Below are 25,613 nucleotides of genomic sequence, written 5' to 3'. Positions count from 1 at the left end.
TATACAAGTCTCGTTTAGATAAGATTCCACTATGTCAAGAGTTCGATTCTCTTCCATTGTAGCGAACAAAAAAACAGTAAGGCAGGTAGGATCGCTACAGAGTATGCCACCCGACACAATAGTTAGTCCAAGTGGAATAATTTCTGTAGTAGTAGAAAGATTAATAAGATGAAGAAAAGGATCATAGTTAATTAAAGGGGGGAGATTAAGAAAGAAGAAGCGCGAAAGAAGAATACAAACTGTTGGGTAGGGCCTAACTGAAAGCTTGCCATTAGCTGGATGGAAAGCAAAGTTGTGATGGAACTTTCCAATAGGAAGGCAACAGTCGTAATCACTAATCTTTCCTCAAGTCTCCCAACTCTGTGTGTGTATATATATTTAACAGCCCACAAGAAGCCTCTCATCATCTAAAATCTCATCCATATTATTAATTCCTTTTAATCACAAAGTAGTCTGATTTCGTGCTACAACTTATTATGGCCCTATATCCCTCTTTGAGAAGCCTCATTGCTTCTCTCTGCTTTTGTTTTCTTGCTTTTTCTCTCTCGGCTTTTGGACGACCAGCCACTTTTCTGCAAGACTTCCAAGTCACATGGTCTGATTCTCACATCAGGCAAATCGATGGAGGGAGGGCCATCCAACTTATTCTTGACCAAAATTCTGGTAAATATATATGTATATAAAATCGTGGGGTCAACTTATTATATTTAGTAATGGTTTAAAAAAAGAAGTTTGGTTCAATTGGATTGTCCTCACAAAGCATGACAAAACAATGAGTGGTTTCTAAATTCTAACATTTGAGATTTGACTGTTAAATTTGATGCATTTCAGGATGTGGGTTTGCCTCCAAACACAAGTACTTGTTTGGGCGTGTGAGCATGAAGATCAAGCTCATCCCTGGAGATTCTGCTGGAACTGTCACTGCTTTCTATGTAACTTCACAGACTGAAAAAACCCAAAATGAATATTTGGGTTTCTTGGTTTTTTGGGAATTAATATTTGCTTTGGATTGGTTTTTGTTTGGCAGATGAACTCAGACACAGATGCAGTGCGTGATGAGCTAGACTTTGAGTTCTTGGGGAACCGGACTGGGCAGCCTTATACAGTCCAAACCAATATATATGCTCAGGGGAAGGGTAACAGGGAGCAAAGGGTCAACCTCTGGTTTGACCCTGCTGCAGATTTCCACACTTACACAATACTCTGGAACCATCACCATATTGTGTAAGCTAACAAGACCAATAACCATGAACAATATTCTATCTTTCGAACATGTTATGTTGTTAGACGTCTGATCTATCACAGTATAGCAAGGGAAAATTACTCCATTAGACATAATAATATTTTTTATTTATTTATTTATAATAACTGTTTTGAATTTGGGGTAATTTAGTGTCAATGCGATTGTGGTGGTGCAGTTTCTATGTGGATGATGTGCCTATAAGGGTGTACAAGAACAATGAAGCCAGAGGAGTTCCATACCCCAAGCTCCAACCCATGGGGGTGTTTTCAACATTGTGGGAAGCTGATGATTGGGCTACAAGAGGAGGGCTTGAGAAGATAAACTGGAGCAAAGCTCCTTTCTTTTCTTACTACAAGGATTTTGATATTGAGGGGTGCGCTGTGCCAGGACCAGCCAACTGTGCCTCAAGCGCCACTAACTGGTGGGAAGGGACTGCCTACCAAGCACTCAATGCCCTTGAATATAGAAGATACAGGTGGGTTCGTATCAACCACATGATCTACGATTACTGCACGGATAAATCCCGGTACCCGGTAGCCCCACCGGAGTGTCTCGCGGGGTTCTAAATCGGAGCCAATTATACCAAACAATCCATGTTGGTGGTACGTACATTTATGTGTTAGGGAATATGGAAAAATCCTGTGTGTGCGTGTGCGTATGCGTATGTGGATGAAGTCTTAAGTCTTTTAGAAGCGAGCAAATGTCAATTTCTACTTTGTGGTTGTATGTGTCTGTACACAGCTCGCATTATTGTACCAAATAAAGCTCCTGCGTTATTGTGAAAAGGATATGTCTTTTAAATCTATTATCAGTTTTCAAATGTGAATAAAAAATCTGTGCTTATTTTCAACTGTTAAAGGACGAAATTTGGTCCATTCTGACACGAGCCAAGAAAGAAATTGTGGAAACAAACAGAGGTTGGTTTGATTTAGTACTACTACTGTACCAGACTGAGCTGAACAAAATATGTAACATATGGTCCTATGATATATACTTGGTTTGTTCTCTAGACATCTTTAGAGCAGTGTCGAGCTTAGTAATAGTCAGTGCATTTGGAGCTTAATCGACTCACCATAGCATTCTTTATGGCTTTAATCGTCCCTGAAATAGTGAAATGGTTCTTCAAGTGGGGCTCATTAGCTGGCTAGCAAAAGCCATAAATACCACAAAGATGGTCCCATGGTGAGTAAGGGTCACAGTCAGTCGTTGCATGCACGCATGACTCCAAAACATGTCACTCCAACCATTGGGCCATTAGAAGCTGAATCACTTACACTCAGAACAATGAATAGTCCACTAATATCCATTTGGGTGATCTCTATATGGTCAATCAACAAAAAAATAGTTCAAATCCAACATGAAGAAAGCAAAAATTGACAAAATTGAAAACAATAGGGCAAAGCATCTAACTGCATCGAGCTCTTATAAATTTAAGTGTTGAACCCGCAAGCAAACAATCAATAGGTCGATGAATTTTTCTTGCCTACAACTGGTTGTGTATGTTCAATCAACATTTTCATAATGATGTGGGGAGGCCTAAATAACAAGGGACCCCAAATCCCAACCGGATCGATAAGGGCCATAAAATGAGGGGCCATTCTGTGATAATTGAGAATTGAGGAATTAAAAAGTTTGTTTGGAATGGCACATCTTCTCTGACTTGGTTGGTTAGTTCTAGTAGCATGGATTAGGACCACCACAAGAAGAACAGTGCAAATGTACCTCAACAAAACGTGGTTTGCTGCATTCCACAGAGGGGCAACCTGATGGTCTACCTGTTGGTATCAATTTAAAGGTGCTTAGACACAAAGGCATATACAAACAGCCGACAATATATGAATGCTTTGGCAACCAAACAAAAGGAAAAATGTTCATTTGGTATAGAGGGCAAGTAAAATTACTCTTTTGGTTTCAAGTGAACAGGCACAATGGATATGGTTTAGACAGACTATTATGCATAGAAAACAACTATTTAGCATTTGATAAGTCATCTTGTTCGATATATATAAAGTAAAATACAACTTTCTGAGTTTTGGTCTTCACATTTCCACAGTGGTACAAATTTACCATAAAGAATTAACAGCCTTTGGACTTCAAGGATGTGCAGAAGAAATGAGGAAATCAAATTATTAGAAGGTATAGAAGACCTAGCTTACTTCTTCATGCTGTCGATTTTCACCGCAACTGGTTCTGAACAGTATGGACAACTTCCAAATAGAACATCAAATGACCTGTAATGAAAGTACACATAAATATCATAACTCAAGTATCCATAAAAGGAAGCCTACGTTTACCACTGTAGGTCATGCATTCACATGGCCGACAGATGCGGCCCAAATAATTCTTAAAGTCAAACTGTTCTGATGATTAAAATAATTGTCGTGGTCCTGATAGTTCCCATTTTCTGCTTGTATATAATTGCTGTGCCTCCTAGTGAAATGCTTTAATAAAATATTTCAATTGGAGAAGTGCATGTATTCTTTTTTATCATATTAAAGTTAAAATGCACACTACATTATTGAACTTGAAATATGCCATATTTAATCTCAACCCACAATTTCTGTTACAAAATATTACAAAAGACAACTAAGGCTACATTCATGCATAAACCAGCAGAAGTTAACTGTGATACAAGAAACTTAACATACTGTCTTGTTGTGGTGATAGAACGCAACCAGTCCACAAGACATATGCTATGGAAAGCCCTTTTGCAACTGGTATTGTCGCATGTATAGTCAGTCCCAGTTCCACTCTTATGTCTGAGCTCTTCATCTACATTAACATTGCTAAATCAATGACTGAAAAACTTGGTAAACATCTACATTAAAATTGCTAGAGGATTACCAATAGGAAGACTCTGAGCATAACAAATTCCGCATTCAACTTGCTGCTCATTCTTCTGGACATCAGGGGGAATTGGCAGTTGAGTCTCCAAAAGACATTTAAGATTTTCTAGAAATTGTTTGTCTTTTATCCTGTGCAATCAAACAAAAGATATACATATATCACTCAATCTCTTCTCTCTCTCTCTCTCCATAACAAACTTATCCCTATTCTAGAAATTTTATTTTTGATTCCCAACCTTCAAATGAGGTTGATGTAGAGTTCATTAAAGAAAAGCCAGGAGTCATCAAAATTAAGGGTACAAATAGACAAATATATTCATGAAAAAAGATGATTCGGCAGTAACACAGCCAGAAAATTCCTATTTAGATTACTTTTAAATACAAGTACCAAAGAATACAGATTGAAAGGCAAGGAACGGATGCAAAGTTATACCATCTTTTGCCATTTCTTCGCCATCTATTTCTCAACAAGTTCACAATTGGACCTGAACCAATAAAACGACATCTAACACAACTTGATATTCGCATTGAATGAAAAGCAAAAGCTAGAAGGTAGTAGCTCTAGTAACTTATTTGAGATGGAATCTCACTCTGGTAAAGATCTAGGATCAAAGGCATTAATAGACAACATGATGAAGCAATCATTTCCTGTGAAACAAAAACCTCAAAAGACTTAACACCGACATACAGAAGGGAGAAGAGTTATCAATACTTATGAAGAAGATGCTTCACCCATATTGATCTGGCGATAGGATACAGAAGGAGATGCTTGTTTAGGATCAACAACCCAAAGGGACCTGTCAATATCATCCAAAGTAGACCAAAATGCCTGAAGCTTCTCCAGATGCTGGATACAAGAATAAGTTATCAACAGCTTTTAGCAAAGATAAGAACACAAGAAAACAACTTGATGAAGTCTATAAGCGGCAACTCGAATCAACTAATGCAACATCTCTCATATGTATTTTGAAAGGAAAAAAAATGAATACCTTTTTAAACTGTTGCACCACATCTTTCAATCTTGAGTGTGTTGACCATTTTAAATCAAACATATATGGTACATCCTGAGAAATAAACTTAAATCTTATTTATGCCTCAAATGGAAAAACTTAACAATGCAAAAGATTAAAGAAGACATACTGCTGAAATTGAAGGAGGGCATTTAGGATGGGTTTTATCCAATTGAATCTCAATAATATGCATTTTCCCCTTGCCATCTCTGGTAATCAGATTTACAAAAGATTGAGCCCATTACATGATTAAGACAGTATAATCATGTGCAAAATGGCAGAAATGAATGCCAAAAAGTTTATAAAAAAAATGAAGAATGGCAGAAACTCATGTTGCATGGCCAAAAAAGAAAATTTTACCAAACAACTAATTGCAACAACAGCCTAAATGTTCAGGAAGATTTTTTTGCTAAACAACATGGTGTCAAAAGAAAATTCCGAGGATAACCTAAGATAACACTATTGTATTAAACGATCTACTCTGAAAATTGTTAGAAGTTCAAATCTGATTCTTGGAAAATTAAACTTTTCTTATCATAACTTTAGGGTTTAATGCTCCACAAGCACCCAGTATAAACCTTTTAGAATTTCCTTAGTACTTCCTTGATATATAAAATTTAATCTACTGATGAGAATTAAGGACTATGAAAGAACAAAGGTTTAGGCACAATCAAACAGGCACAGCTTTTTGATGAAGAAATAAGAAAAAACACAGTTCTGAACTCAGTAACCCTTTGACCAAAAAATAGAACTCGGCAACTCAAGAAATAGTATCTTACACAACACTTGCCTTCAGATAAAGCATGTTTACTCTACTTCACACTAACCAGATTGCTAGTCCACGACACAAATACAATCTTGAAACTTTTAATAAGTTGACAATTGCATAACATGTTTACAGCATTAAATATTTATTGGGACACAAGACAAAACATGTTTGGCAGCACTATTTCATTTCTCACAACTAAATATCTCCACTTCCTTCTTATATTGAAATCACTATAACTAATCTGGCACATAAAAAACAAGATATCCTTGGCCCATGTATAGAAATTCTCGGCATATTCGAAGAACCAAAGAAATTTTTTTCCCTTTTATCAAATGTAAAATGAAAAAGAAAAAAATAGTGATTGGATACTGAATGGGAACAAGAATATCTTACAAGATCCGAAAGCTGAGAGATGTTAGATCTCCACCGAACCTCACCAGATGCTCCCATCCAACCTCCTCTATCTACATTCACATGATGATCAAGTCAATGATCAGCAGCAATGAAGGTACTTATGTTACCAAATGTCATAGAAAATCCAAAGACATTAATAACTAACAACTTTCACAAATGCTTTTAATCATATACTGAAACAATTCTATGAGCCTTCACATTAGTTGCTTGTATGGTGTTAGAGCATCAAGATACAGGTTCATGTGAGAAAATAATTAGCAACTGCTGCATTCAGAGTCTTAAACAGGTTCTTATTCATACCTCAGGCGTTTTCCTAATTTCAATGGGAAATAAAATCATAAGTGAATTAAAGGAAATAGTAATTGAAGCAATAATGTGTGGCTGGCCTCTCCGAACCCAGCCTTGTTCAGGAAGGAAAGGTGTGCCCTTCACAATGGGGATTCATAGAATTTGTACTCAACATAAAAATAAATTATTTTACACAAAATAATTGTGGTGAACGATCCATGAGTTCAAATGCATAGATTTTCACTAACCCAAAAACATTTTAAAATTTACTTTTGGTCCTTAGAATGAGCATTTAGCACCCATAATATTTTAGACTCCTGAAACATTTAAAACATAAGTACTTCAAAATGCTAGACCAGATGTTATAACCCTGCAGTATAAAATGATACTTAGTTCCAGGAAATTGGTGTTTGTGTGGCAAAAGATAATGGGTTCAAATGACTGTCCAAGTCACCTCTGAGTACACTGCACGGTAAAAGGTAGACGCTTCGGCCAGCTCTCTGCATCTCCTCTGCTCAGCACATTCCTGCGCTCAAGAACAGTTTGGATGATGCATACATAGATAAACTCAGAGACATATACAGTATAACATACATAATTATAATTATACTGGATATTGGCTCCAATGGATGAACACATTAGCTCAAATTTGGATTTCTTAGTTCATGAACTAAAACAAAAGCTTCAGTTCTCTAAAAATAAAAATAAAAATTATTACACCCAAGAAGGCGCATCACAGTACACAAACATGGGGGGAATTTTAACAAACAGTTGGTGCGCTTTATCTTTATCTTGACTTGCAGATACAACCAGTAACCAAAAGCGAAATAGAGCAGAAGAAGAAATACCATTTGGTTCGGAGAGATAAAAAAACACTCAAGAACAGATTGCGGGCAGGCACCGTGGATCAGGAAATGCTAGCGTTGCAAGAACTGGTAAATGCTTTCATCCTTGGACCATGTTCATACGAATGATCGGGCCCAAGCCTAACCCATGAACCAAATTGATTTCAGGCTTCTGACTGGGCTATTGAGCTAGCCCATTATAGCGAATATAAAAAAATTGAAAATTTGCATAAATGCGACTTGAAACTTAAACTTTTTATTTTTAAACACCTGAAAATAATTTAAAAAGGAGCTAGGCTAATTTCGTCATGCACGAGCCAAATTTCTCTCAACAAACCAAGAATTTTATGAAGTATTTAAGTCCAGAGTGTGGCTCAAGTATTTAAACAGTATTCATTCAGAAGGCACTAAACCCTTTCAGAAAGCACTGAACCCTCTTTTGAGATCATCTCACAAATTCATCCCATGATTTATTGTTTGGTCCTCGTCTACAAAAAGATCAGTTTTTTTTAACATTTTTTAAATACAAGCGATATTAGGGGATGAGAGTTTTCTCACCCACACATTGCCAATGTGTCATAGGAGTTCGAACTTGAGACCACTAGTCTGCAAGTCAAAATCCTTTCCACTGGGCTAGATCCCGTTGACAAAAGATTAATTGTTTAACTAATAAATTAAAGGGGTAATTTTTCAAAGTGATTTTTCAATTTGATTTTCATATCCATTTTACCAGTCTCATTTTAATTATATATTTTCTTCAACTGTCAAGAAAGTTTTTTTTCCCTTCTTTGGTAGATGGTAGGGCATTTGTGTAGGAGGGTTTGGTTATTGATACGCAGGGGCGGAGCTAGAATTGTAAAGTTAGGGGGGTCGAAGTAGAAAATACAAGTATATAAAACACCTAAGTATTCAATAATTACATATTTAGAGCTAAATATTTCTAATTGAGTCATGTCTAATTTGTTTTAGAGGAAATTTTAACTTAAATTATAAGTTGTTCATTACAAATTTTATATATTATATATAATATAATAGAGGAGGGATAAAAATCTGGGGGGGCTAAAGCTTACAGAAAAATTAGGGCTGGCCGCCGCTGCTGTGTCTCTGAGATCGCCCAGACCAGATCGACAAATTTCATCGGCCCCGTGGCCTGCCTTCGTGGGGACATGGAAGAAGGCTCACTTGGAGCTGTCCCTCTAAATGCTCGGATGACCAAGCGTAGCAGAGCCTCCACGGAGTCTGTTGCAGAACATGAGCTGGAGCCTGCACAGCCGCCGCCGGCCCCTACTGCACCTGCCCAGCCATCAAACCCCCCTACCTTCTCCTGTAGCTTCAAGGACAAACTCATGAACAAGATGAATATGGCAAAGAATCCCGGGGTCGACGTGAACTCCCTGGAGACTGACTATACAGATCTGAATGACGAGGAGGATGTGGTGACCTCTCGCGCTGAGCGTGGCCCTTGTATCCAGTTCTCTGAGAAAGCCATGACTCGGTTATGTGAGCCATGGCAAAATGCGCTCATAATCAAACTCCTTGGCATACCACACACCTACAATTTCCTCCATGCCCGCTTACAACAGAAATGGAATTTGAAGGGGGTTGGAAATTAATTGATCTTGTCAACGATTACTTTGTTGTCAAATTCGATCTGGAGGAAGATCTTAACTTTGTTCTCACAGGAGGACCGTGGATAATCTCAGGCCAGTACCTAGTGATGCAAAAGTGGCGTCCTGGGTTCTGCCCAGCAACTGCCCACATTACCAGAATGGCAGCTTGGATCCGTGTGTCAGCCATACAATTAGAATGCTTTGATATTTGGGCGTTGAAACGCATTGGAAACCTGCTTGGGAAACTCTTAAAAGTTGACGCCCTCACAACGGCTCAGAACAGGGGGAAATTTGCCAGATTATGTGTGGAACTTGATCTGACCAAACCTTTGGACGCCTTTGTTCAAATTAACCAGGTTTGGTACAACATTGAGTATGAGGGTCTCCCAGAAATCTGCTACCTGTGTGGGCACTATGGACACAAGAAAGAGGCCTGTAGCATTAAGACTGACTCTGCGGGACAAAACATTGAAATTCCAAGTACAGCAGGAGCGGATGCTATGGGTCAACCTGCTGAGGTGGTAAATGAGAACTCTATGACAGGAAATGAGGGGCTGAGAGGGCCATGGATGAATGTGCCCCCACGAAGGAAACCTAAAGCGACAGTTACCGAAGGTAAAGGCAATCAATCAGGAGACAAAGGTCAGGGTTCCAGATTTGAGGCCTTAAGAGATATGGATGGCAATACAGAGCGTGCTGATCTAGGAGTTGCTAGGAGTGCCAGCCAGAAACAGCCTATTCATGCAGATACCTTAAAATGGACAACTAATACTGGGAAGAAAACATGGACAAAATCTAAGGTCGCCAAGCTTGGTACTAGAACAGTTTTGAATGACATTTCAAACATGCCAGCACAGAAGCAGAGTGCCATGAGCATGGGCTCAAAACTTGGAGAGCTCCCGAGTTGCTCAAACTCTAAAGCTTGGAACCCTACTGGAAAATTGGTGACTGGAGGGAAGCCAGCCTCAGATAAGATCTCTATTAATGATCAGTTAAACAACTGGGTCAGTGGTCAAAACACGTACAAGGAAAAAGGGCTGTATATCTTTGGGCATGAACCCCCCAACATAGATGGCAGCAATGAAGAGATTGGGAAGGAGCCTGACACCTACATGGATGCCAACACTTCCATCCCTGAGCCCCATGCGGAATCCTCCCCAGACCAGGAAATGGACCTTATGGAAGGTCAAGCCCCAGCTACCAGCGTGGTTACGACAAGGAACTAGCCTTCCAGTTTCTCCCTTTCCTACCCTATCCTTTTAATGATTATTATCTGTTGGAATGTTCGAGGCGCTGCCTGCACCAAATTCAGACCTACCGTGATGGATTTAACCCGCAATCACCATGTGGATATCCTTTTTCTCTGTGAACCTCGTATCAGCGGAAAGAAAGCAACTGACACAGTGAAGTCTCTTGGTTTCCCTTGCTATGAAATTGTTGACTCCGTTGGTTTCTCTGGCGGACTTTGGCTCCTATGGAAGGATACAAATGTTAATATTGAAATTCTTGGCACCACTGACCAATCTATCACTGCCTGCGTGTCCAGTCCCGGGAAGACTCATTGGCTTCTTACTACCATTTATGCTAGCCCTTGCGGTCCTAAAAGAGAAAAACTTTGGGAGTATCTTGATTTTGTCAGTAGCTGTCATCAGCTGCCTTGGGTTCTTGCTGGAGACTTTAATGAACTGTTACATGTTGAGGATAAACTGGGAGGCGCACTGAGCATCCGCCACAAAGGTTTCAGAAAGTGGTTTGATAATAATGCTATGGTTGATCTCGGCTACTATGGTCCCAAGTACACTTGGACAAATAAGCGGGTTTTCGAACGTCTTGACAGAGCTATTTGCAATATGGGGTGGAGATGCCTCTTTGCGGAGGCCCATGTCAAGCACCTTCCTCGGACTAAGTCTGATCACAACCCTATCAAGCTTTGTTTAAAATCTGGTTTTGCCTCTTCTCCAGATAACAGACCTTTTCGTTTTGAGGCTATGTGGCTCAAGCATGAGGAATTCAAGGATTTTATAACCCAAAAATGGCAGCAGCTCCCTGGTCCAGTTTGGGTGAAATCTGTTGGGTTGGTGGAACCCCTTAAGCTTTGGAACACCCAGGTCTTTGGTCACCTAAAACACCGGAAAGCGCGCCTCCTAGCTAGAATCAGTGGCATCCAAAAGGCTCTTTGCTCGGGTCCAAACAGGTTTCTACAGCAGCTGGAATTCTCCCTCGTAGATGAGTTTAACACCTTACTTGGGTATGAGTCTGTGTTTTGGCGCCAAAAATCTAGAATCCAGTGGCTTCAAAATGGGGATAGAAACACTAAATTCTTTCACATGTCTACTGTTATAAGAAGGAGAAAGAACAAAATTGAAAGACTAAAAAATGATAATGGGGACTGGGTTGATTCTGCTGTTGAGATCAAAGCTTTAGCTGCCCGCTATTTCTCCAACTTGTTCACCCAGACTCAAAATGTGCAATGCGACCTGCATACTCCTAATCTCTTCCCTACTATTGCCAGTGTGGCTCTTGACCTCTTCACGAGAGATATTGATGCTATGGAAGTTAAGGATAGCCTTTTCCATATTGGTAGCCTAAAAGCCCCTGGTGCTGATGGCTTCCCTGCTAGCTTCTACCAAACATACTGGAATTTATGTGGAAAAGATATTATTAATATGGCCTCCAAAGCCTTTGCTGACTGTCATGTGGCTGATGGGCTAAATGATACCCTGATAACTCTGGTTCCTAAAATTGCCAGCCCTCAAACAATGGCCCAGTTTCGCCCCATAAGCTTATGTTGCACCCTCTACAAAGTTCTGTCCAAAATCATTGTTGCCCGCTTACGGCCCCTGATGTCTACCCTGATAAGCCCCAACCAGGTCAGTTTTGTTCCGGGCAGACAAATTACTGACAATATTCTTGTAGCTCAAGAACTCATGCACAAATTCAAGAACTCTAAGGGGAGAAAGGGCTTCTTAGCATGGAAGGTTGATTTATCTAAGGCCTACGACAGATTAAACTGGAATTTTATCAGATTTGTTCTCAACGAAATTGGGCTACCCTCCAAGCTTAGCCAGTTAATTATGTCTTGTGTGTCCACTGTCAAATACCAGGTGTGTGTCAATGGGGAACTCACTGGCAGCCTCACTCCCACCAGCGGCATTAGACAAGGGGATCCCCTGTCCCCATATCTTTTTGTCCTGTGCATTGAGAAACTCTCCCACATCATTTTTGACTCTGTACGGAGAAAGAAGTGGAAACCTGTGAAAAGCTCCCAATCCGGTCCTCTTGTCTCCCACCTCTTTTTTGCTGATGACTTGATCTTATTTACTGAAGCAAGCACCCAGCAGGCTAGAGTGATGAAAGACTGTCTTGAGATATTTTGCAGAGCTTCTGGCCAAACTGTGAACTTTGATAAGTCTGCAATCTACTGCTCTCCCAACACCGGTAATGCTCTGGCTACTGAAATCAGTTGCATATGTGGCTCTCCCCTCACTGAAAACCTTGGTCAATACCTTGGGATGCCTCTGCTCCACTCTAGAGTCTCCCGCAATACTCATGGTAAATTAGTGGACAAGGTCCACCAAAGATTGGCCTCTTGGAAGAGCAACCTTCTGTCTTTGGCAGGAAGAGCTACTCTGGTACAAGCGGTAACTGCTGCTATCCCTGTGTATGCTATGCAAACAGCTAAACTCCATGTGTCTACCTGTAAAGAGCTTGACCGGGTGAACCGGAATTTCTTCTGGGGAGGAAGTGCTAATAAACAGAAAGTGCACCTCTGCCAATGGGATTTGATCTGCAAACCTAAGTCCAAAGGTGGCCTTGGTTTCAAAAAAACCTTTGACATGAACCAGGCCCTGCTTGCAAAAGTTGGCTGGCGCATTCACTGTAAGGATGAAGGATTATGGGCTAAAATCTTCGAAACCAAATATTTAAAGGGTAAGACCATCTTTGACGCTTCCCTAAAAGATAAACATGGATGCTCCACCACTTGGAAAGGGGTTCTTCATGGTGCTGAGCTCCTTGGTAAAGGCATGCAATGGCGGATTGGTAAGGGGGATACTGTTCGCTTCTGGAAAGACCACTGGATCTCTACTGGGCCTTTGCTGAACCGTACAAACACTTTAACCCCTGAGCAATCTAACTGCACCATCAACAGCTTTGCCATTGATGGCTGGTGGGATATTGGCAAGCTACGCTCCTTGCTTTGCGAGGATCTAGTCCAACAGATCATCAGCTCCCCTGTTGGGTTTAATAGTGATTTGCAGGATTCCCAGTTCTGGAAGCCTGCTGCCAATGGTACTTTCACTGTCAAAACCGCTTTTGAGCTTCTTTCTCCTATTAATCACCAGGTGGACCCCTTTTGGAAACTCATTTGGAATCTAAAGATTCCCCCCAAGATACAATTTTTCTTATGGCTGGCTTACCACGATAAAATCTCCTCTAATGAACAAAGGGCTTTGCGTAATCTTACTTCTGACCCTTCCTGCGGTATCTGTGGCTGGTCTTCGGAATCTGCCCTTCATATCCTCAGAGATTGCCCGCAAGCTCGGAGTATATGGACTAATGTGCAAACCTCTCCTCCAATCACGCAGTTTACTAACACTGACCTCAGAGCCTGGATCCACAGTAATCTGCTCACTAAAACTTGTTGGAAGACTGGAATGCCTTGGAACATTGGGTTTGCCTTTACTTGCTGGTACATCTGGAAATGGATGAATCATCATGTGTTTAATGCGGAAGAACCCCTTCCTTTTAGCCCACAAACTGTCATTTTAAATGCTGCTAGAGAATGGTCCTCTCAGGCATATGCCCCTCAGTATATTTCTCCAAAGACCCAGGTTTCTCTTGCTTGGAAGCCCCCTGCTGCTGGCTGTTTCAAACTAAATGTGGATGGCTCTCGGAAAATTTCTAATGGAGCTATTGGAGCTGGAGGTGTGATTCGGAACTCTGCTGGGGATTGGGTCACAGGTTTTACTGTTAATCTGGGCAAGGGCCAGATCTTAGAGGCTGAGATTTGGGGGCTGTTCTTTGGCCTCAAACTGGCAGCAGATAAAGGCATCCCTAACCTTGTGGCTGAAATGGACTCCGCAACTGCAGTTCAACTCCTCAAAAATTCTGGGTCTCTTAGCTTCCATCCTCTTGCTGGAGTGATCTCAGATTGCAGAAAGTTTGCAGATCATCTTGGGAACTGTGGTATTCACCATGTATACCGTGAGCAAAACTGTGTGGCTGACTGTCTTGCCCAGGCAAGCTACAATAGTGATCTGGGCATTTGGCCCCTTGACTCTGCTCCAGACTGGATTGGCACTTTATTAGCTGAGGATGCGTTGGGAGCCTCTAAGTCCCGTTGGGTCTGCTTGGATTCTATTTAGTTTTGTTTCTTTTGCTGGGGCCCTGCCCCCCCTATTCACCAAAAAAAAATCTGGGGGGGCTAGGGCCACTCCAAGCCGAGAAGTGGCTCCGCCACTGTTGATACGGAAACATGTTGTGTTCAATCATGTTGATGTCTTCGACCAAAAAAATCATGTTGATGTCATATCGTATAAAATTATACCTAAATCAAACAAAACTCATTAGTTAAATAACTTATTCATAAAGTATAAAAAGCTATAAAACGAATATCATGCATAATATGAATAAAACATCTTACAATGCATATATCCAACAAACGTAGAAAATTAAAGTAGAAAAAGTAAGTTGAGAATAAATAAATCATAGTATAAAAGAATTTGGAAAAGTTTAAAAAGAAAGACAAAGAAAGCACCTTCCATCCATAAAGGTTTAAGCTTCTGCTAACCATATTGCAAACATATAGAACTTTATATATCTGAACTTTCGAAAGATCCTGTTGGCCTGATGTGTTTTCAATTGGTGAACCTTTGGGCGGTGGATCGTACACCAAATCTCAGTCGAATACTTCCTTTTAAAAACCTCCAAATCTCGACTCCTTTAACTTTCTTTGCAGAGAGCCTTTATTCGTTTTTATTTTCTAATATTAATTGTCCTTGAGTATATAGGAGCAGGATATAAGATCAGATGATAATAGAACACTCCCAAAAAAAAAAAAGGAACCATTCATCAATTAACGAAGTCATGAATATGACAAAGAAGGATTGAGAATGAGATACTAGAGTTAGAAATCGGAACCATTCTAATACGCATTTCAGATAACAAGGGTCTCAAGTCGATAACGCTCACACGCAATTGTGAACAGCAAATTTGACACAAGATATAGCAACCAATAAGCCGTCTTATTTAATTAAGTTCGGCAAGGTGTTTCATTCAGCCCTCAATTATTTAAGATGAGATGACAACTAGGTCGGCTTCCACCTACGTATTTAGAACAGCACCCCATTCTGGTTATCCAAAAATGAAACATTTCCCAAACCCTATAAGTCTAATGATCGTAAGCTATAGTACCTATAACAAGCAACAAGCAGTCCTAGTCAAACCTACATATGTTTCTGTCTTCAGGCCGAGGAGCCAAACCAAATCAAACCAAATCAAACCAAACAAAGTCTCTAGACTTACGTGTTTTAAATTTGGGTACGTACGTTAATGTATTTATGTGGCATATTGTACAGAGTCACGCGTGTACTAGCTATAGCTATAGTCAGTCACAAGCTGCCCATGAATATCATCATGATTGATGGACATGTTTTGCTTATTTTTCTTCTCCTTACTGCTGACTCATATGAGATGGGGGGGCACCATCCCATACGTATTATGTTTGCTTTATACGTACACATACTCAAGTTTGAATTTTAATTTCTTTTTTTGGTTTTTAATATAAAAATCAGCTCAGTTGCTTTCGAGGATGAATGATTTAACAATGCAGGAGTATATAAATTTTGAGATCCCAAGTACAACTATTCACAAATACATAAGGTCTCAAACAACTCTTTGCCTCCACTCTCAAGTCTCAACATTTGAGACCTCATCTTTGTTCCTTTTTAAACAATTATTTAGTCTCCTTTTTTTTTTTTGGTGTTAATTTAATTTTGCAGTAACAATATTTTTTTCTACAAACAAATCAACCACGAAATTGCAAATTTCCAAACCAAAAAAAAAAAAACTTTTTTATTTCATATACATCAAACTTCATAGAATTTGGGATGGTTTTTTGGGTAGAATTTGATCTATATTTATTTATATTTAAATTTTGACAGTCTGGATTGGAATTTTAGCCGTTGAGTTGGTTATTTACTATTGAATGTGATTTTATTCAACAAGAGGCATTATTAGACTTTTTTTTTTATGACAGAAAAAACAAAAGTTGAGTGAAGTGTTTGCTCCAAAAATTTGAGGTCTTTGACTGGAATATGAACATGTTATTCAGGACTATACGTTTCGGATTATAGTAACATGAGGTTTTGCCCCGCTGAATTATATTGATATATAGTATCAATTTATTCCCTAACTCTTTCCTTTTTTCCAGCCAAATTTCTCCTTTGAACTATATAAAAGCAAGTCAATTCATCCCACTATCATATTTTTAGCAATTTCATTCAAGATGTCGTCAAATGAAGTCATGTGATGATTCACTTTTGAAGACCTCTAAGTTATTTCACGCTTCATTCATTTCTCATCGAGACTAACCGTGTTACGAAAACTTATGGCCAACACATTTTACAAAGAAAAGAAAACACCTCTGAAATAACCACTCCAAATAAAAACAAATTGGAAGATTAATTTAACTTAAACTTGCGTAAGTGATGTAGAATTTTGTAAAGTTAGGTAATTCAAAAAATCATGTTGAACAAATCCTTATATAAACTCCACGGGCCGACAGTGCATCCAATACAAGACATGTGTTTTCAGGTCCGTTTTTTTATTAACTTACGTATGTGCACACGTAGATTGAATCTATAATTAGAGAAAATATTAAAACACCCAAAGCTTTTATAAAGCAAATGACCCTACTGGTTTTGCCCTTTCAAATAATTTGATTATGATTTTCTCTTAAACAAAGGTTTGTCCCCTCACCATCCCCCACATAGTCGACAACAAAAACAAGCAATCCTCCTAAAACAGCATTAACAACCAAAAATATATATATATATATCTTAAAATAGCAAAAAGAAACTATCAAAAACTAACAAATATATGTATATGTATATAGTTGTTGTATAATAGGCATATAGCTTTCACACTCTTTACCAATCAACACTAAAATAATTCAACTTTGGAATTCAAAGGGGGGGAGGGAGTTGAAGGGTTCGCAGAAGGATGGTGATGATTGTGACAGAAAAAATGGGTGATGAAAGTGATGATGATGAGAGCCCATAAGACAAAGGAGTTTTCCCGGAAAGTGTACTCTTTTCCTGGAAAGTTCCCCTCATGATTTAATTGGTCCACACTCTACACCATCCATTATGAGTGATGTGTGGACTTGTTTTAGAATTACCTTTCTCATCATTCATCATAGCGTGCCTATAACGTAAACATATGTAATTGTTTTCCTTTGCCCTAATCTATCTGGACCGTCCATTTGATCCTTCCATTATTGAAAAAGGTAGAATACATATATGGGGTTTTAGGAATTTTAAGCCATGGGAAGGCAAAGGCAAAGGCAAAGGCAAAGGCGGGTTGGGGTCCATCCATCAAATGGGAAGAAGAAATAGAAGAAGAAGAGTCTGACTTTGATACAAAATCTCTCATGATAAGATTTTGTGAAGGAAAGAAGGGAAGAGACCCATTGGCATATCACGTGGGTTGTGGCCCTCCTGGTCCTAGTAAAAGCATAGCATGTCACGTGACCTCAATCCTCAAATATTTTTTTTATATTTTAGGTTTTTTGAGTGATCATCCTGATATCCATTCCTTTCTTTCTTTGCACGCTTCTCACCACCCATTTTTGTAGACCCTCACCTTCTTCTATCTGTCTCTAAGCAACTGAATTACAGACAGATACATGTGAGCTAACGTCCCACCCCTAACCCCACACTTACTTCTTATGTAATCATCATCTCCAATATTAATTCTTTCTTGTTTTGGGTCAAATATCTCATGGTTTCAGTGATGACCTTTAAAAATATCTTATCCGGATCCTAAATTAATTACCAATTTTCATTTGTTTCATGTCTAATGCTGCATCATTACTTTTTTTACATTTTATGAAAGTGACATGGTCACATTTATATATAGAAATCTTTTGCTTTTAGGTAGGGAAATGATCAGTCAAAGTGACATAATAGTTAACTTGGATGGATGGTAAATTTACACTTGTTCAAATCGAAAACTCATAGCATTTATTCGAATTTACTTGATACGTCTGAATGCATCTCACGTTTACTTCAAGTTTTTGCCTAAAACCAAGAATTTATACTTCCGTCTTCTATTGTTTGGTTTTTATTTTGAATAACATATATATATATTTTGTATTCAGATTACGATTTATCCAAAAGCCGGACTTCTGTTTGGTCCAGTAGTTCCAGATTTCTGTCCCATCTAATATTTACCTACAAGAACTTTGTGACACGTACAACACATTAAGGGGGGTTACATATATCCATGGCAGCATCTTTCACTTCAACTTCTTCATGAAGTCATGCACGAGTTTGTCTCAACTTGTCTACATCTGAAATTATCAGCCTCTTATAATACGTGAGCTATGCACGCTTTGTACAAAAATCAACTCCAAGAACAGAAATTAACAAAAGACAGATTAATCCAAAAATAAATAAAATAATAGTAATCCCTTCATAGATATAATTCTTGACGATTTACAGACATATATAATTATAATTTGAAAAAAAAAAAAGTAAAAGTAATTGATCAGTAATAAACTATTTTTTCTACAAATTAATTACACTATAGCTAGTCTTTCATTCACTACAAAGCCCTGAACCAAAAAAAAAATATAGGGGTCATGAGGATTTAATTTCTCCTTCACTTATCATCTAATCCTAATAATACAGCAGTAATTAATTAGTGGGAGCCTAATTAATTAACAAGCTGCTGAGGGATTGGTGAAGTGATTATAGAAGTGAGGCTTTGGAGCCATAGAAAATGGGCTCTTGGAAGCTCCCTCACTGCCCACACCTCCAATCCTTTCACAAGAAGGACACATAGTGAGGGTGGCTGCCGGCATATGCATGTACAAAGGTTGGCTTAGCTTGAGTGCCTTGAGTTCTTGTAGCTCTTTTTGTAGCCTCCGGTTCTCATCCGTTAGCGTCTCGCAGCACTTCTTCAAGAACTCACAATCTACCTCAGTTTGCTTAAGCTTTGTCCTGCCAATTAACAAAAACCCCCCAAATTAATTAATTAATTTCTATATATAGTACTTGTAAATAATGTGTTATGTTTAATTATGCATACGATTAAGGATGATCTGTGTAATTAATTACCTGGCTCTCCTATTTTGGAACCATACTTCCACTTGTCTTGGCCTCAAATTTAACTGCCTGGCTAAAGCTTGCTTTTGCTTCTGTAATTATACCCAACAAAATAAACATTAGTTTTCATAAAGGCAAATATCAGATTCCAAATATAGACAAAAATGATGTGGAGAGAGAAAAAGGGAGGAGAGAGAACTTACAGGGTTGAGAGTGCTATGTTGTTTGAAGCTTTCTTCTAAGAGGGCAGACTGTTCCTTGGTGAGCCTAAGCTTCTTTCTAGCATTAGAGCCATCTTCATCTTCATCACTCGCTCTTGAAGAGACTTTCTCTACCTCAACCTCAACCTCCTCACTACTAAGGTCTCTCTCTCTTTTGACCACTCTACCACTAGAAAAGGAAGAGACCGCGCTATGACTATGGGGTGAGGAAGCTTGCCTATACAAATCAATTGCTTCCTCGTGAGAATTACCACCACCTTTGTAATTGGAGGCCACTAATTGATGATATGGCTCACCAGGAAGACCCAAAGTTAAAGATGGCTCGAAAGTAGCACTTGTGGGAGCAGAATTTGGGGAAGGCTTATTTGCAAACCTTGATGGATTATGAGCCTTTGGTGGAGAAGTACTCTCTTGAGGGGACGATGTTGTGAGACCTAACCCTAAGACAAGGCCTGTGTTACAAGGATGATCATCAAAACCCATTTGGAAGAAGAAGAAGAAGATGTGGAATTGGTTTGTTATGTGAGAAATGGGGGGTTGGAGGAGATAATATATATGGTGGAAGTTATGGGAGCAAAAGGGTGTGTAAATAATATGAAGGGGGGAAGAGAGAGAGAGAATTAGGAATGAGACTTTTGTGGGGGCGTTGGGTGGGTGGGTGGGTGGCTATGATTATTAATCAAACGAAAGAATGAGTAGGGAAACGAATCTGGGGCATTGAGAAATTATGAAGGTACCTCCCTATCTCTCTACATAGGTTGACCATATGAGCCCCACTACCATATAATATTGTTCATATTTTTCATATATCTCCATTATAATAACAAACAAAACAAGGACATATAATCTCTCTCTCTCTCTCTCTCTCTCTCTCTCTCTCTCTCTCTCTCTCTCTCTCTCTCTCTCTCTCTCTCATATGCTTGCTAGAATCCCATGGCAGTGGGAAACACATCAAGAGGATGATTCGGTTGTGCTTCGCCACCCATTAACGTACCAATTTTAACTATTGCTACCACTTTAATCTTTTTCATTTATATGCTTCCTTGCGTTTGTAGGTTCCACTTTACATGTATCAATTATTGGGCACACTTTTGCTAATGCTAGCTTTACTTGTGTTGTGTCCCAGCAGAACTAGTCCGTGATTTTGTCTCATAAATTAATATTTTTTTTATTAAAAAAAGGCCCAATTAATTAGCTAGCTAGTATTGGTTTTTGCTCATTCAAAGATTGCTTTTAAGCGTCTAGAAAAAGAAATAATTAAATGAGAAAGCCATGATTAGATATTAATTATAAGTTCCTTTTTTAACAGACCACATGAACTGTCTCCCACTCCATGCCTGCTTCAACTGGCTACAGAGAAATGGACATGCATTCTAACTTTTATTAATTCAGAATGGGTGGATAGAATAGATAGATGGGTGGGTGCTTATAAATTGGGCAGAGATTAGCTAGAAAGAGATGTGCACTATCTATAGCTAGAGTTGCATAATTAGTGTTGGCTAGTGGCAGCTAATCTCTGTTTTTCTTTGTTTGGTTTGCGAGAAAGGAAAAGAAAAAGGGCAAAAAGAAGAAAGATAGAAAAAAGTAGGTAGAAGGCATGCACCATGGGAGACTACTTCTTCAACTCAATTCAAAAGAGTTATAATGGTGCCACGAGAATATGATTCATCAACAAGAATCCGGATCTTTGCTTAACTAGAAAGTTGATGTGGAGTATGTGTGTTGTGGGACCTGCTTTTCTGTACATGTACAATAAGCACTTTCAATAATATTGCTTTGTCGGCGATGCTGATGAGAGTGATGAGTAGTTAGGTCACCCATAAAACATGATAAACCTAAAATAATGCAAAAGGCAATTAAGACAACATGAATATATTGGTAGATAGATAGCAAACCTTGCCTTCTATTGCATGCTTATTCTTAACTCCATTTATAATCTTTTTTAAGCACAAGTACTAATTATGGTTAGTGTTTAATTAATTATGGTCCCGCACCAGAGCAGTCATTGATGAGATTAGTGTGGGGGCACAGCTCTCCACCGAATATAATGCCCACAATTATATGGCGGGATTAATTGTTTTTAGCTGTTCAAGTTTGAAATTAATTAAAGTAATACTTTTCTTCATCATCAAGAATTCAACGGGACAAACGACTCACTAATGTAGTGGTTTGGAATAATTATTCCCTCAAGTAAAGTCCTAGAGGTTCGAGTTCTAGCATTTGTGTAATGTGTGTGAATTTAGTATATTATCGCATCTCTTAATAAATAAATAAAATCCTAAAAAAGGAATTCAAGGGGGATTAATTATTAAACACTTGCATTTGTCACATGAGTTTGTTTTGGGCTGTCATGCAGCTTCTATTAAACGGTGCATATATACATGCACCTTTTAAAAAGGGGATCCATTAGAGGTCGAATTAGGTCGAGAGATATGATTTGATCAGATAATATAGTACATGAAGCATTTTGTTCAACTATAAAAATATTTCAAGATTAATTTTCAATCCTTCAAATTGCACAAAAGATCAAACACGACTTGGAAATTATATTCTCTGACAATGGAGAAAAATTGACTGCATATGGGTCGTTCTAGAAAACAAAAATGGTATATGTAATAGAATACAAAGTTGAACCGCTGTCCAAACATTCAAAGAACGTACAAGAACTAGCTAGACTAAAGAATTCTAGTATATTAACAAATACCTAATAATTAATTTCTTGTTATTATTATTTTATTTATTTATATATATTTAAACAGAGGAAGTCTCTATAATTGAGTACCATGGTCGTTCTCATAATCATAATAATAATTATTATTATTATTGTGCTTGAGAAAACGTAAGGAAAGATTTTTTTTCTGGAAAAAGATTATCCAAAGGCCAAAGCTTTCGTCATCGATCGAGTGGCTGAATATGAAAAAGTTTTTGCAGCCAGTATTTTCGGACCCCAAGTTGATAGGCATTGACTTTGACATATTGGAGAATATCAAATTAATTTATACAAATAATAATAATAATATAAATATAAATATACGTATGTATCTTGCAGCTTTCACTTTAAACGCATGATTGGGCATATTAAAAATAATACTGTTAGTGATAAACAAACTTTGAGTTGATTAGTTTGGTAATTAATTAATTAATTAATTCCTACACTAAGCGAAGTGACATAATAAAACCAAATAAACTAGTGGTGGTTGTCGATCATGCGTCATCACCACCCTTATCCGGCCCTCCCTCTCACATTTTTTTCTTAGTATTAATTATAAATCAAGTATTGTAAATATAAAAACAAAAAACAAATAAAATGGGTCGTGTGGAGACACGTGGAAGGGTATAAGGGAGTTGGACAGGTAGACCCCACCAATGATTTGGTATGATAGGGCATTTGATTCCATGTGGGGAGGTTGATGATTGTGGAGCGTAGAAGTTGGCAATGATGGAGGGAGAGAATTTGGGATAAGGTTTTTTCTTTTCTCTTTTTTTTTTCGCTTTTTTTTTGTTTGTGAGATGAGATGTCTCTTCTTCCTTCCTTTAAAGGCCAGCCGACCATGTTGCTCTTTTTCTGTGTCAGGTCAGAACTGACTCAGCGTGTGCGTGCGTACGGTAAAAGGTTATAGGTATCCTCCTGCTCCCACACTGCACATGTGTACATACATACATACATACATGTATACTAATTATCATCGTACTATTTATTAAGAAGAATTTAAGAGCACCACGTAACAAGATATATTACAACTTAATTTGAGGAACAAAATGAAACTCGGATATTATTTTATATGAATTATTATAATTTACTGAATTCTTTTATTATAAATACTACATAATGTGGTATTAAAATGCGGTAAGCATAGCATTTTCCATAAAGTTATAAATATGACAACTAGATGACATATTTCTTTGTTCACACATCATTACACCCACAAATTATGCCTCAAGTTTTAGTACTACTTTTCAATCTTGTTCCTTGATCCTCGAATTCCCACTAATTCACTAGTCTTCGGCTGTGTTATTCTTAGCATAAGTGTGAGGATTTGAAATTGGATTCTTTTAGGGTTAGAATGGATTGATATTCACATTCCCGGTCAAATCAGTTGTTTAGAGTTTAAAATTGTATTTACACTTAGCTTGTGCAGCAAGTTCTCTTCACCTTTTAACACTCCAACAAAAAGAAAACTAGAAGAAAAAAAAAATGCAAGTTGATAGCAAATTGAATAGTTTTTTTTTTCTTTTCCTTTTTTAAAAAATTTGGTCAATTTCTCGATTTATGCGTGTCATCCTTGCACAAGAACCATACTAATCTTCTCTCTGAATCGTTCTAATTTTATTGGATGTCCCGAAAGGGCAACTTGGAATTTGATCCCCAAAAAAAAAGGGAAACTTGAAAAGTTGATATAGTATGTGCATGTATTTGTTCATATAGGAAAGGGCTTTGAAAAGTTGAAGCTATGCTCCTGTTGTCATCCCATATAATTATAAAGTATGGCGGTAAAGAAATATGGCTTGTCCGGCAGGTCATAAAAAGCGAATTAAGATGAATAAGAATATTACCTTGACAAGAAAAGCAGAATGCTCAAGTGGGTCTTTTGCTTAATAAAATAGAGCATGATGTTTAATTTTGATGTGAGAGAGGGATTTGAATCTATTTGGTGCCTTTTCTGTAATATTGTATTTATCTGTAGTTTCTAGAGGAGGGATATATCAACAAACGCACCGACTTTTGATAAAGCAAAAAGCCAAAAAGCTTTGGCTTGCCCCACTTGAACTCTCTTTTGCAAGACTTGTTGGGGGAGGCTTTTCCCACATAGCCATCATGCATGCGTTGAAAAGTTGTGAAAGCATAGACCCATGTCACCCCCATTACGGTGACTGCCTTTCGTTCAATCATAGAGAGAGAGAGATGATTCGGTTATATATCCTATATGATTACAAGGAATTTTAGCACTTGGTTTGGTAGCATGTTTGATTTGACTGTGTTTCAATTATTAGTTAAATAAATTATTATGTAACTGTGTAATTGAAATTAACCGTTTAACAACATAACATTAACATATCAAAAGATAGAGTTATTATACAAGTTTACGATTTCAAGCCATTGTGTTTGTCTCCTTGTACATATTTACAATTGGTTCTAGTAGAACCTCTTGAAGAAGCAACTTAGATGATTTAAAACAATATAGATAAATAATAGAATCCAATAAAATTAAATAAATGAATTCTTAATTTAGTATTATTTCTCTTCTAAATGTAGTCTAATCCCCGATTTCCGATGACAAAAAATCCATCAAAATTGAAATTAGAGAGGATGGAGTAATCTTAAGCTAAAATATAGTTTAACAAGAGGTCCCACAAGGGACACTTAGGGGTGGGGAGGAATAGCCAAATTGACTAGGTGGTTGGGGGGCTAAGGGGCCAAAAACGGTTGGAAGGATTTAATTTGCCGGCTATATTGGGGCATAAAGTTAAGGCAATAGGGTCCTACAAATATAGGGTTCCTGCACAAATAGAAAAAGGAGTGTCATTGAGACATATGGGTGGTTGTTGTTGGTGGAGGAGCACCCATATGCTTTGCTTTGCTTTGCTTTACTTGTGTGTGTATGTGAGAGCACTCAGCAGGACATGCTCAATTGACCATCGATCCAATTCCGAGATATGAAACATTATCCGCTTATAATCTATAAAAAATAATAATTCAAGTACGTGTTTTGTTAAGAGGATGCGGTGTTTTCTCACACACACTACCATAATGTCATGAGGATTCGAACATACGATCAATAGTCTGCAAGTGAAGGTCTTTTTTCACTGGATTAGACCCCATTAACATAACATTATTGCATGCATGTTAATTAAATAAAAATGTGACTGACTGACTATAAAAGGTGTCCTATAATGCAATGCTATATCACAAAGAGAAAGTGGGGTTTGCTAAATGCTGGCCATGTGGCTGGTTGATATGCAATCATAGTCTGATAGTGGATTTGAGACTCAAGTAGCCGAGCCAGCCGTAGAGCATATCAAGTGGTATTTGCAAAT

At 38.2% G+C, this 25,613-nt stretch overlaps 3 protein-coding genes and 1 non-coding gene across 15 annotated transcripts; 1 reads left to right on the top strand and 3 right to left on the bottom strand.

Annotated features, from left to right (window-relative positions):
• The first annotated feature begins 397 nt into the window (after nucleotides 1–397).
• On the top strand, nucleotides 398–2,028 carry XTH6 (xyloglucan endotransglucosylase/hydrolase 6). Its single transcript, XM_021946402.2, has 4 exons — nucleotides 398–663; nucleotides 832–932; nucleotides 1,028–1,224; nucleotides 1,419–2,028. Exons 1-4 carry the CDS (start codon nucleotides 477–479, stop codon nucleotides 1,807–1,809), a joined length of 876 nt encoding a protein of 291 aa, XP_021802094.1. The 5' UTR covers nucleotides 398–476; the 3' UTR covers nucleotides 1,810–2,028.
• Nucleotides 2,029–2,641: 613 nt separating this feature from the next.
• On the bottom strand, nucleotides 2,642–15,194 carry LOC110747625 (zinc ion binding protein). Of its 12 annotated transcripts, none has more exons than XR_015836453.1 (12): nucleotides 7,165–7,295; nucleotides 7,025–7,096; nucleotides 6,262–6,332; nucleotides 5,230–5,308; nucleotides 5,079–5,153; nucleotides 4,822–4,936; nucleotides 4,680–4,737; nucleotides 4,523–4,594; nucleotides 4,088–4,218; nucleotides 3,888–4,015; nucleotides 3,400–3,474; nucleotides 2,642–3,018 (listed from the first exon to the last, which is right to left on the bottom strand). XR_015836453.1 is itself a non-coding variant. In XM_088254435.1 (12 exons), exons 1-12 carry the CDS (start codon nucleotides 7,207–7,209, stop codon nucleotides 3,015–3,017), a joined length of 921 nt encoding a protein of 306 aa, XP_088110561.1. In that variant the 5' UTR covers nucleotides 7,210–7,294; the 3' UTR covers nucleotides 2,642–3,014. The 12 variants fall into 12 exon arrangements, 11 of the variants coding, with proteins under 11 accessions (XP_088110561.1, XP_088110564.1, XP_088110562.1 ...); XM_088254435.1 differs by having other exon boundaries at nucleotides 3,892–4,015; nucleotides 7,165–7,294; XM_088254438.1 differs by lacking the exon at nucleotides 2,642–3,018 and having other exon boundaries at nucleotides 3,070–3,474.
• A 3,504-nt stretch (nucleotides 15,195–18,698) lies between these two features.
• Nucleotides 18,699–20,227, bottom strand: LOC110746570 (homeobox-leucine zipper protein HAT22). The gene is made up of 3 exons (XM_021946796.2): nucleotides 19,560–20,227; nucleotides 19,369–19,448; nucleotides 18,699–19,251 (listed from the first exon to the last, which is right to left on the bottom strand). Exons 1-3 carry the CDS (start codon nucleotides 20,058–20,060, stop codon nucleotides 18,969–18,971), a joined length of 864 nt encoding a protein of 287 aa, XP_021802488.2. The 5' UTR covers nucleotides 20,061–20,227; the 3' UTR covers nucleotides 18,699–18,968.
• Nucleotides 20,228–23,822: 3,595 nt separating this feature from the next.
• On the bottom strand, nucleotides 23,823–23,929 carry LOC148293619 (U6 spliceosomal RNA). Its single transcript, XR_015836941.1, has one exon. It is a non-coding gene; the product is annotated as a U6 spliceosomal RNA (small nuclear RNA).
• Between the last annotated feature and the right edge of the window lie 1,684 nt (nucleotides 23,930–25,613).

This window comes from Prunus avium, chromosome 6 (genome assembly GCF_965620075.1).
Source record: "Prunus avium chromosome 6, drPruAviu1.hap1.1, whole genome shotgun sequence".
In the NCBI taxonomy this organism is placed as follows: Eukaryota; Viridiplantae; Streptophyta; class Magnoliopsida; order Rosales; family Rosaceae; genus Prunus; species Prunus avium.
This window is presented reverse-complemented; position numbering and strand designations above follow the sequence as displayed.